Genomic DNA, 12557 nt, shown 5'->3' with positions numbered 1-12557 from the left:
CATCGATAAGGTCAGCTCTAGTAAGAGATATGCTAGGAATGGAAAGAATAAGAAGGCTGATAGTGAAACGCTCTGCTGCAGAATTTATAAAATGGCATATTGAAGCTAGAAAAAGAAAGAAGAAAAGATCAAGGTGATAGTACTCTTGTGGCGGTGGTGGAACAAACGGACTACATAGAAGAAGTTAAAAATATGAAGTAATGCTATATATTACACTGGGAACGTACGAAATGATATGCTAGGAATGGAATGAACGAACGGACTTGTGGATTGTGATGCCTGGGAATTATTGTAATATGAGACTTAAGTTTTGTCAGATTTTTGGAGTAATTTAGTTTTTTGAACATAGAGAGTGCCTGTGATGGCCTAACTATACCTGAATTATGCCAATTTTTTTGTCCAATATGCTACTGATCATTTTGGGGAAGTTTCAAACATTTTTGACAAACAGATTTAAATTACCAAGTTACATTTTCAGCCCCTTTTGGTCAAATTTTGAACAAAAAATGAGACTGCCCAAAACAAAAAAAATGTAAATCAAAATTAAATTTATTATTATTCTAGGTACGTTTCAGACATTTCTATTGGATATATTAAAAATATCCTCGAATTTCATTTTCTGTCCCATTTTGATCAAAAAATGAAATTACCCAGAAATATTTGTTTTTTGTAAAATCAACACTAATATACTTGGCATTATGGAAAAACTTCAGCCACTTTTGCCTAACAGGTTTAAAAATACCATAAATTACATTTATAGCCCCCTTTTTTGTCAATTTTTTTACCATAAAATGGAAGTGTCCAGACATTTTTGAAACAATCATCTAAACTTAAAACTAACAACATTATTATTCTAGGAACATTTCATACATTTTTTCAACAGAATTAAAAAAGAACATAGATGGGAAACCTCTTGATTCTCCAAGTGCCGAAAGGCCTTTTGGTATTGCGTTTGTTGGGCATATGGATAGCTCTTCCATTGTCAGTGCATGCAATCAAGGTTTCCAAGCATACATGGAAACCCTCTTGATTCTCTAACTACAAAAAGGGGTGGTGTCCTCGAGATTTGGTTCTCTCAAGTACTCATTTCCAAAATCAGGCAGTGATTATGGTCGGAGCCCTGTTGGAGTTGTGTCGAATATAGTGTACGAGGTGGGTTACAGTTGGACTTGTAGTTGTATTGTGTTTACATAGGATGTGGAGTATTGTCCTAGTAGGACACTTGTATCCTAGGCCTCTCATATATAGTGGGGGTAAACACACGATGTAACCTATGCCAACATAATAGCACCAAAACGCAGGGGAAGCCGGCGGCATGTGCCGGTGCTCAGGGCGACCGGGTGCGGTATTGTAGCGGTGTCATGAGGAGGAGCGCCCATAGTCAGGCCCCGAGGATGTAGCCATATCGGTGAACCTCGTTAACAAATCTCGGTGTCGTGATCGTGTGATTGCTTGGTCATCGGATGATCGACGGAGTGCCTCGAATTTATTCTAACAAGTGGTATCATGAACTAGGTTATTTGGGGTCGTGAAAGGTTGATCTAAAGGAAGAAGAAGCATCGACATAAATCTGCAGGAAGTGATTGTGATGCGGGATGAAAATCATCGGCGAGTTCCGATTCGGGCAGGATTGGTCGTGTCATGATCTTCGAGCAGTAATCGGATCGAGAAGCATATACTCTCTCCGTACTGAATTACTTGTCGCAGAAATGGATAGAAACGGATGTATCTAGAACTAAAAATACGTCTAGATACATCCAATTCTCCGACAAGTAATTCGAGACGGAGGGAGTACTTGGCAAGCTGGCAGCAGTTTTTCGATGACAAGGCGAGAACGTATCGATCCAGACTGGGCGAGCGGCGTGGCATATTACGACGCTTGTACGCGCATACACGCGTTGGCGCTAGGCGGGGGCTGGAGGTGGACGTGCTGTAGCGATGCAGCAGATGAGCACTCGGATTAGGCTGCGCAGGCATGCATGTGAGATTTGTTTGGACCAAAAAGGAGACCGGGTCTCCAGGTATGACACGGAATCAGAATCAGGATCAATCAGCGGAAAGAGAAAATCTACCATGGTACACATCCATGGAGGAGAAAGAGGACAAGGCAAAAGCTAGCATTCGGAGTTGGGCTTAGGAGCTACGCCACGTGAGAAGACCAAGAGGTTTTTGTTGGAGAATTGCTATTAGTATGCGCAGGCTGTTCGTGTGCTTGGGCATCATCGTGTTGAAAGCTCGGATATTTTTTCACAGGTTCGCTGTACAAAGAACTATGGCGCCAACGGGTACCAGGTTTGAGGTGGAGAAGTTCGACGAAACTGAAACCTTGGGTTATGGCAGACATGGGTGAAAGATTTGTTGGCACAACATGGATGCTAGAAGGTGTTGCGGGAAGTCAGTTCAGTTAAGATGGAATTATCATGTGATGGATGGAAATTTGCGGAAGACGATTTGGGAGCCTCGAGCGTGTCATGCAGTTGGAGAAGTTCGGCTGGGTCGGACTAGATAGTCTGACGGATCGAAGCAAGTCGGTTGGTACAGAAGACGGTGGTGGGATCAGCGACGACGATATAGGAGCGTGATGATGATGGTGACCGACTTCTGGGGCGTGGAAACACGTGGCGCAGGCCCCGAGGGCTTGTGTGGCTTCGACAAGGCTATGGCGCGGGGTTGATTCAAGACGGTGCACATGAGAGCTTGGAGTCGACGGGGCGCGGGGTGGCACGTACAACCACCATGGAGTCATGTTGAAGGTGGAGCTGGATTGAGGGGCTATGATGTAAGGATCTAGGGAATCGAGGCCTATTTAGCAAGGGGAAAAGCAAGTGACATGCAGTTCGGACTGGAGCCGAGTGGTCTGATGGAAGCGTGAAACTCGTCATCGGTCGGTGATGATCGATGGTACTCTGCAGTGGAGGTTGAGTGGTGTGTGTTCGCGACCCTTGAGACTCGATCAGGACAGCGGAGGCTCGACGTGATAATAGCGGCGAGGCGTGCGGTTAGCACGGGACATGGAGACGGGCCAGGGCTCTGGTGGTCATACATGTGGTGAGACAACTGCGAATTTGACTCGGGATGACTACAAGCAATGGTGAAATTCCTTCCAGTTTCAGACAGACGGTCAAGAAAGGAGCGGTGACGTTGAGTTCAGATAACTCTTATGTGTGACGCCCAATATGTGAGTTGTTCATTTTTCACGCAGGTCAGTGACCAGTGTGTGATTGTGTTGGACGGATACTCTGTAAGTTGGGAGCACAAACTAGAGTAACAAGGAACTTAATTTTGCTTGAATGTTGACTCTAGTCAAGAAAAGAAGGGACTACAAGTTGCAGGTGGAGTCACATGGAGTCTTCGAGTAGCAGCGGTACTCATGGGATAAGCTCAAGTCCAATGTACATGGAAGTTTGACGCATGGACAAATTCAAGGTGGTGGAGTATATTCGCCAAGGTGGAGTTTGTGGGAGTTGTGTCGAATATAGTGTACGAGGTGGGTTACAGTTGGACTTGTAGTTGTATTGTGTTTACATATGATGTGGAGTCGTGTCCTAGTAGGACACTTGTATCCTAGGCCTCTCATATATAGCGGGGTAGACACATGATGTAACCTATGCCAACATAATACACCGGAACGCAGGGAAAGCCGGCGACATATGCCGGTGTCCAAGGCAACCGGGTGCGGGATTGTAGCGGTGTCATGGGGAGGAGCGCCCATAGTCAAGCCCTGAGGATGTAGCCATATCGGTGAACCTCGTTAACAAATCTCGGTGTCGTGCTCGTGTGATTGCTTGGTCCTCGGATGATCGACGGAGTGCCTCGAATTTATTCTAACAAGCCCCATTACCATCGTTCTCCCAAACTTTTTTGTTTTCGACTCCCTCCGTCCGCGTCTGCTCTCTGGTCCACGGTGCTTGGGGCGACTCCATCCGTCCGCGTCCGCTCTCTGGACCACGGTGCTTGCCAGCGACGGCTCCAACCCCCTCCTCTGTGTCAGCAACAGCTTTTACCGTGACATCCTTCGGTGCAACTTGGAGCTACTCGCAGTCATTTCCAGTCCATATAAAATTTATTCCTGACGTTGATCTAGAGCCTTATTTCTTGGGTTTGCGTCAACACTAGTTCTGTTTTGATAGTTCTATTATGATCTTTTTGTGAAAAATTCTATCGTATGGTCATCTTGTAGAAGTAGCTACGTATATGTATGCATATGCTGACTGTCTGAAAGTTTTTTGAACAATTGATCTCCATATGGATCACAAAGTCCACATAAACAATCGATCTCCACATAAATCACATTTTTTTAACACAAGAGCGCTCGAAGCCACCGCCACTTTTTATAGGATGTGAAATATCGAAATTCAGAAATAAGACTGCAAACTGCACAAGCTATCTTAGTAAAATAGGAAGCAAGACTAGCATGGAAAGTGGACGGCATTGCTTATTTAGTTAAGACTGTTTTTAGGCTATCTACCAGAACAAAATGTACAAACAAAGATGGCATATTACAAGTCTTTTGGAGTACTTCAAATTCGTAACAAAATGATGAACATTATGATCGAACCACAGCTTGCAGATGTTTTGCTAAAGCATTAGCAGTAAAGAACAATGATTTCACACATTATACCATTAGCACAATTTCACATTTTATATTGTTAGCCGACAAGTGATTCGTTTACTAAATCACTGTCAGTAAAATACTTGTCTTCCCACAGCAGCAAATAGAAGATATAAAGTCATGCATGATAACCATTGATCATGTCTTTTTACTAAATGATCATAGTACATTCGCTCAAGCACCACGCGATGTTCACCGAATACATGGAGGTAGCAGTTGTCCAAAACCATTGGTATGCAACAAACCAGTACAGATAACAGAAACTTCAGTTTAATTTTAGATGCCTAATCACATAGAAATAAACCAAATTCATTCCATGAAGAACCACCATCGCTCCAAACTTAAAAGCATGCATACCTCTCTCACAGAGACCAATTCAAGCAGACATACGAAGCCAACTGTTCCATACAATGAAGAACTGATGATGCTTGCCGAAGATCCATTTCTTATAGACACCACCAACTATCTCATATTGATGTCAAATGTGCAACGGCTGTAACTCTGCATACAACGGCACATATGGCATATATGGCGGCTTCCCATCTACAGGACCAGAGATCAGCTTGACTTGCCCGCTATCCATATTATAGCAAGTGAATGTGATAAACCAACCAACATTGAAGAATATCATGTTGCATTCTGGATGAATCGCAATCCATTCAAAATCCTGGTCGAGGCGGAAATGAGAATCTGTTTCTCCAAATATGTACGAAGTGTCAACGCTATGCTTCAGTATCCATTCCTTGCTTTGATAGTTCTCGAGAACATAAACTACCAGTCGAATGGTAAAACCATCTTCATCTTGCTGAAAATTGGCATAATGCAGGCGACCCTGTGACCGCTGAATAAAACCATCAAGCAGAGCGTCAGCGTCAGGGGCATCAATGTTCATCCATGTTTCCCCCTTGGTGTCCACCACAGCTAGACAAGGAGATATCCCACCACAATCGGCTTCAAAATGCAGATAGCCGTTAAGAAAGACAGATGCAGACTGACGATTAATGATCCTAATGTCTGCATTCCATTTCTTCTCCTTGTAAACCCATCCTCCGGTTTCAGAGGAATACACTGCCACCCCGACAATGTCAGGGTCCCAAAGCTGCTCGTGCTCATTTATCAACTCAAACACATAGAAATGCGACGACACGGCCGGATCGAAGCCCAAACGTGTGGTGGCCACCTCGCTGGTGGGCTTGCCGGAGTCCGGCAACACGGTCCACTTCTCCGTGGCAGGATTACACACCACATAATGGAACTCATCGCCCTGGGCTGAGACGTACCAGCGGCAGAGGAGGAGGCCGTTGCAGCAGTCCAGCAGATGGACGCGCCGGTGGTTGGGCAGGAAGGCGCAGGAGGTGTCGATCGGAGGGGAGCATCTTCCCGGGAAATCGGCGAAGCGGACGGGGGATTTCAGAAGCCAGTCGCTGGTGTTGGCGCTGCCGTAGAAGAGGCCGGCCGGTGTTTGGGGGAGCTTTTTGCGGTGTTCGGGGTGGTGGATGAGGGCCAGCCAGTGGTTGGAGACGCACTTGAAGCGGCAGAGCGACTTGACCGGGAGACGCGCGAGGATCTCGACGAGGAGGTCGTCGGTGAGTCTCTCGACTGCCATCCCGCCGTCGCTGTGGGGAGACGCGTACCGGCAACGAGACAAGGTGCGTCCTTTCTTCAGTGGGCTAGAGGTATCCACGGGGTCGGACATGGCGGCGGCAGAAAACAGCGGCGACGCCGTCGAGCAGAGCAAAGTGGGGAGTGAAACCGGCGGCGACGCCGTCGAGCAGAGGGAGGGGGGAGTGAAACCTAGCCGACGGGACGGGAGTGGAACTTGTTGTCTCTGCGTCAACGGATTAGGCCGTCAAGCGCCCGTAAATGGGCTCAAGCGTGTCGCAACTGGGCCGAATTGGAAGAATCAGGCCCAGATACAAAAAAAAATGACATTCACATTTGATTTCTCTAAAGAAATGGAAATTCTGTACTATGATGTTGTATGCCAAAGATTGGATGGATCAACAACTTGCTTCCATGTAAGAATCACACTGCCATGGGAGGAAATGAGAATTTTTCATTTCAACTCGTTTCTATAAAAATGTAAAGGAGACTTCATGGAAGTTTGTGCAAGGTTTTTTTCTTCTTTAAACGATGTACACATTTTTTTTATAGGAAACCAAGTAGGCTTTATAACATCTTTGGTACAGCTAAATCTCCAACCACCAACAAGTTTCACTGCATGAGCAACAGAGTTACATATTCGACCACAAGTCCCCCACAAAAAAAAAACATATTCAACCACAAGTTCATAAGCAAGAGCAAGAGGGACTTGGCCTCTCTGAAAAGCAAACCTTTAGGCGAAGGGGTAGGCTGTTGTGAGCAAGAGGGCTCAAATATTGCACCGGTTGGAGGATTCCGCTCTTGCCAAATGGGCTCTGCTGCCATGTAGCCATTTCAGAGTATACACCAGGATAGTTTCAGTTTCTCTTGGAGGCTTGAAGCTGAAACCGGAGGCCTGCTTCTACACAGCAATGGTAATATCCACTTGATACCAAAAGTCAAAATTTAGAAACGATGCCGCAACGCTACATTGATATGCGAAACATTACATGTATCTTGGTAAGACTAGAAGCAAGACTACCATGGAAGATCAAGAGCATTGCTTATTTATTAGATTCTTTTAAGCCATCTACATGAACAAAAAAGCGCAAACAAAGATGGCATATCCCTTGTCCTCTGGAGCACTTTTTGTTCAGAAAATCAAATTCTAACAAAATAATGGAACACTACGATCCAAGCACGTCTTCCTGATGTGCTGTTAACAATGTTTTCCATTTGAAACACAACACGAGTAAGTAGTTTTTCTTTAAACCATTAGTAGTAAAAAATGATTTCAAACATTATATCATTAGCAGATTAACATATTACTCCCTCCATTCCTTTATATAAGGTGTATAATTTTTGGCACGGTGACCAAGGCACATAATTTTACACAAATTAGGGCGAAATTAACCTTGACTAAATCATTGATTAGTGACAAGTAAATCATTTAGCCTTGGAAAGGAAGAGATACATGCAATCAGGGGAGAGAGACTTTCCTTTTCTTCTATATAATGAGAGATACATGCAATCGAGGGAGAGATTCTTTCCTTTTTTGGAGGGCTAAAGACGGAATTACGAGGAAATAAAAGAAATGCACCTTACTTTGTGGAATTTTATCAAAAGCCAAATACACCTTATATAAAGGAACGTCGGGAGTACATCCCTAGCAGACAAGGGACCGTTTACTAAATCACTGTCAATAAGATGCTTATCTTCCCACAGCTGCGAACAGAAGATTAAAATTTAAGCTGCATGCTAATCATTTTACTACATGATCATCTTCACTAAAACACTATCTCGAGTTGACCAAATAGATGGAGGTAGCAGTTGTCCAAAACATTGGTATGCAGAAACTAGTACAGACAAAGGGAGTTTTCTGGGCGAGGTCGGTGTATAAAGTTTTTTTTTTCGTGCTTCAGTTATCATTCCATCTGACAAAGTTATTTGGTTGGCTTGGGCTCCCCTCAAATGCAAACTCTTCTTCTCGCTGGTCGTTCATGGGAGAATTTGGACCGGATCGGCTTGCTAAGCGTGGCCCACTGAAAGATGTGGTTTTTTGTGATGCTGAGCAAGAGAATATGGACCACCTTTTAACGGGATGTGCGATCGCCAGCATCGTCCGTAGTTCAACTCTCCTTTGGGCTGATCTTCAGCAGGTTGTCCCCCTTCCGATCTCTCTCTTTGCAAATGGTGGGAGATGGCAAAATCCAGAACGCATGGAGCATTTGGAGAGAAAGAAATGGCAGGGTGTCATAACATCCATAGCTCCCTCCAGAGTCCAGAGAGTAATTGACCAGATCAAGGCTGATGCTAGACACTGGCAATTGTTAGCTCAAGAAAAGTTTAAGCTGCATGATAATCATTGTTCATGTCTTCGCATAGTGATCACAGTACCTTCATTCAAATCACCAGAAAATGTTTTCTTAACACAAGAGGTGACCTAACAACGGGGTTACACTAAGACCAGGATAGCTCCAGTTTGTCTAGTAAGGTTGAAGCTGAAACCAGAGCCCAGCTACTACGCAGAGCCATGTTGTATGAAAATGAACGCCCTTGCTTATTTAGTTAAGATTGTTTGAAGCTATACCTACCTGAGCAAAAGGCACAAGCAAAGATGGCATGTTGCTAGTCTCCTGGAGCACTTAAAATCCCTAACAATAGCATGAACATTATGATCCAAGCACTGCTCGCTAATGTTCTGCTAACAACATTTTCTGTTTCAAACATGCCACAAGTAGAGAATTTTTTCCAAAACATTAACAGTAAAGAAAAATGATTTCAAACATTATACCATTTGCACACATTCATATGTTATCTTGTTAGCAGACAAGTAGTCCGTTCACTAAATCACTGTCAGTAAGATGCTTATCTTCCCAAGCTGCAAATAGAAGATACAAAGTTAACCTGCATGGTAACCATTGATCATGTCTTTTACTAAATGGTCATAGTACATTCGCTCAAACACCACGCAAAGTTGACCGAATACATAGAGGTAGCAGTTGTCCAAATACATACATATGCACAAACCAGTACGGAGATAAGAAAGTTCAGTGCAAAGTCATATAACTAACCACAGAGAAATAGACCAGGTTCATTCCACGATGAACCACGGTTTCTCCAAACATAAAAGCATGGATACATCAGTCAAAGAGCCCAATTCAAGCAGACATACCAAGCCCGTTATCCCATAGCATGAGAAACTGATGATGCTTGTCGAAGATCCACTCCTTATAGAGGCACCAACAATTTCATATTGATGTCAAGTGTGCAATGACTGTAACTCTGCGTACAGCGGCACATATGGCATATATGGCGGCTTGTGAACTTCAAGACCAGAGATCAATTTGACTTGCCCGCTATCCATATTATAGCACGTGAATGTGGCATGCCAAGAAGCAGTGAAGAATATCATGTTGCATTCCGGATGAATCGCAATCCAATCAAAGTCCCTGTCAAGGCGGAAACCTACCCATTCATGTGCTTCAAATATGTATGAAGTTTTGACGCTATGCTTCAATATCCATTCTTTGCTTTCATAGTTCTTGAGAACATAAACTACTAGGATGGTAGAACCATCTTCATCTCTCTGAAAATTGGCATAATGCAGGCGGTCACAGCACCATCAGGGACACCGAAGTTCATCCATGTTTCCCCCTCCGTGTCCACCATAGCTAGACAAGGGGACGATCCGCGACAATCGGCTTCAAAATGTAGATAGCCATTAAGAAAGACAGATGCAAATCGATGATCAATGAGCCTGATTTGTGCGTTCCATTTCTTTTCCTTATAAACCCATCCTCCGGTTTCAGACGAATACACTGCCACCCCGACAATGTCAGGGTCCCAAAGCTGGTCGTGCTCATCTATCAACTCAAACTCAAACACATAGAAATGCGACGACACGGCCGGATCAAAGCCCAAACGTGTGGTGGCCACCTTGCTGGCGGCCTTGCCGGAGTCCAGCAACACGACCCACTTCTCTGTGGCGGGATTGCACACGATATAGCGGAACTCGTCACCCTGGGCAGAGACGTCATACCACTGTTTTAAATAGCCCGCTATAGCTCCGCTATAGCACGCTATAGCGTTTACAAAAGGTCTTGCGCTAAGAGACTTTGATCCAAACAAATGAACAAACATTTTAAATAGCGCTGTAGCTCCGCTATAGCATGCTATAGCATTTGGAAGAGGTCCGCCGCTAAGATACTTAGCGCGCTATTTAAAACTTTGCGTCATACCAGCGGCAGAGGAGGAGGCCGTTGCAGCAGTCCAATAGTTCGACGCGCCCATGGTCGGGCAGGAAGGTGCAAGAGGTGTCGAACGGAGGGGAAAGTCTCCCCGGGAAATCGGTGAAGTGGACAGGGGATTTCAGAAGCCACTCGCTGGTGATGGCGCTGCCGTAGAAGAAGCCGGCCGGTGTCTGGGGGAGCTTCTTGCGGTGTTCCGGGTGGTGGATGAGGCTCAGCCAGTGGTTGGAGACGCACTTGAAGCGGCAGAGCGACTTGACCGGGACGCGCGAGAGGATCTCCACGAGGAGGTCATCGGTGAGTCTCTCGACCGCCGTCTCTGCCGTCGCTGTGGGAAGAAGGGGAAGACCTGCGGAAAACACAAATGGGGATCACGGCCTGGATCGGTGAAGGAGGGGGGAAGGCCTAGATCCGGCTGATTGGGCCGTCAACGGATTGGGCCGTCAAGCGTCCGTAAATGGGCTCAATAGGACCAACGGACTGAATTGGAAGAATGGGGCCCACGGATACAAAAAGGAAGACATTTACATTCGATTTTTACTCTAAAATATCACATTTGTTTTTTCTAATAGGAATGACGAAGGCTGCTTCTTGGAAAATTCTGCACGATGGTTTTGAAGTTCGAGGATTAATTAGCAGAAAGATGGAATAGACAAATAATTTGCTTCCACGTGAGAATGACATGGAGGAAATAAGACATTTTCATTTCAATTCGTTTCTGTAAAAATTGTAAAGAGGATTTTTAATGGAAGATTGAGCAAGTTGTTTTTTGCCTTTTCGAACGTCTGCACATTTATTTACAGGAAACCGGTAGGCTTTATTACATTCGTGGTCCAGCTATGATTTTGCGCTATGATTTTGACGACCGGATCGATTGATAACTTGCTTCCATGTAAGAATGAGCAAAGAAGGCATTCTCATTTCCGCTCGTTTCTGAAAAAAATGTAAAATGAGACTTAATGGAAGATTGTGCAAGTTATTTTTCTTTTCAAAATAATATGCACGTCTGTTGACAGGAAACCGTTGGGGTGTATTACATTTGTGGTACAGCAAAATCCCCAACAACCAAGTTTATACCTGGCCAGGCACTGTACATCATAATGCCAAAACATCCGGAACTATACGAGCTCTGTGAGCTGCTAAAACATGAGCAACAGAGTTACAAACTCGATCACAGGACACAACCTTAACCTCCATGAAATTCATAAGCAAGAGGGGTGAAGTGTGTGCCCATATTTTTCTGCGAGGTGAATGAGCGCCTCTGGCGACTCGCCGGGCGACTCGCCCCTCGCCGCTGCCTCCACGGCAGCGGCCGCCCCCGTAGGTCTAGCCACCGCTCCCGCTCCGGTGTTTGGCCGTCGGGCCGGTCGCCGGCGTCCCAAGAGAACCGTTCGTCCCGCAGGTACGCGCCCGCTCATCACCGTAGTCCCCCGTCCTGGATCCACCTTCCATGCCCGCATGCTCGCTCTCCTCTCGTATGGGGTCGCCGTCGATCCTGCCGCTAGCCCTGCCTCGGAGCTGGGCACGGTCTGGGTCACGCCGCCCCGAGCGGACGCCTGCTTCAACGTGGCCGCGATCTCCTGCCTCATGGCCATGTTTTTCTGCGAGGCCCCTGCCAAGCTATTTGCGGCGGCGGCGGGTGACGGCGTCTTCTCTGTCCCCGTTGCCAGCCCTGAAGTCGCTCGGGCCGTCGTGGAGGCCCCCCCATGGCGCTTCCGTCAAGCTCCTCCTCCACCTCTCGGGCGAGGAGGCACGTCGTGCGGCCGAGCGCCGCCCACCTACCGCCCCCCGCGCCATTACTGTCGCAGCTCGTCGCCGTACGGCTGGGCGTAGCCTTTCGGCGAGGCCACGTCCTGTCCCTCCTCATTCTCTGCTCCCTCCCTTGCTTCCCGCGCCTGGGTGCGGCCCCGTGTCGCCTCCCCGTTCGCCGCTCCCCTCCTCTAACGGTCTCCCCCCTGCCCCCCCTCAGTGCTCCTTCCTTCCTGCTCCGTTGACGAGACCGAGTCCCTGCCCTCGAGCAGGCTGGCAGGGGGCATTGACTCCGGATTGGACACTCGAGCGGCGCCTTCAACTCCTGTCACTATCTCACCTCTCCCCCATACCTCCAAGCCCTT

The 12557-nt window shown here is 46.4% G+C and overlaps 2 protein-coding genes across 2 annotated transcripts; both read right to left on the bottom strand.

Moving 5' to 3' along the window:
* Nucleotides 1–4716: 4716 nt before the first annotated feature.
* Nucleotides 4717–6419, bottom strand: LOC119342118 (F-box protein At5g07610-like). The gene has a single exon (XM_037613957.1). The coding sequence runs from the start codon at nucleotides 6306–6308 to the stop codon at nucleotides 5091–5093; it is 1218 nt and encodes a 405-aa protein (XP_037469854.1). The 5' UTR covers nucleotides 6309–6419; the 3' UTR covers nucleotides 4717–5090.
* Nucleotides 6420–10415: 3996 nt separating this feature from the next.
* On the bottom strand, nucleotides 10416–11895 carry LOC119339343 (F-box protein At2g16450-like). The gene is made up of 3 exons (XM_037611445.1): nucleotides 11850–11895; nucleotides 11326–11376; nucleotides 10416–10792 (listed from the first exon to the last, which is right to left on the bottom strand). The coding sequence occupies exons 1-3, from the start codon at nucleotides 11893–11895 to the stop codon at nucleotides 10416–10418; spliced, it is 474 nt and encodes a 157-aa protein (XP_037467342.1).
* Between the last annotated feature and the right edge of the window lie 662 nt (nucleotides 11896–12557).

The sequence above is a fragment of the Triticum dicoccoides genome, chromosome 7B (genome assembly GCF_002162155.2).
Source record: "Triticum dicoccoides isolate Atlit2015 ecotype Zavitan chromosome 7B, WEW_v2.0, whole genome shotgun sequence".
Classification (NCBI taxonomy): Eukaryota; Viridiplantae; Streptophyta; class Magnoliopsida; order Poales; family Poaceae; genus Triticum; species Triticum dicoccoides.
Note: the sequence above shows the minus strand (reverse complement) of the source record. Positions and strands in the feature narration are given on the sequence as shown.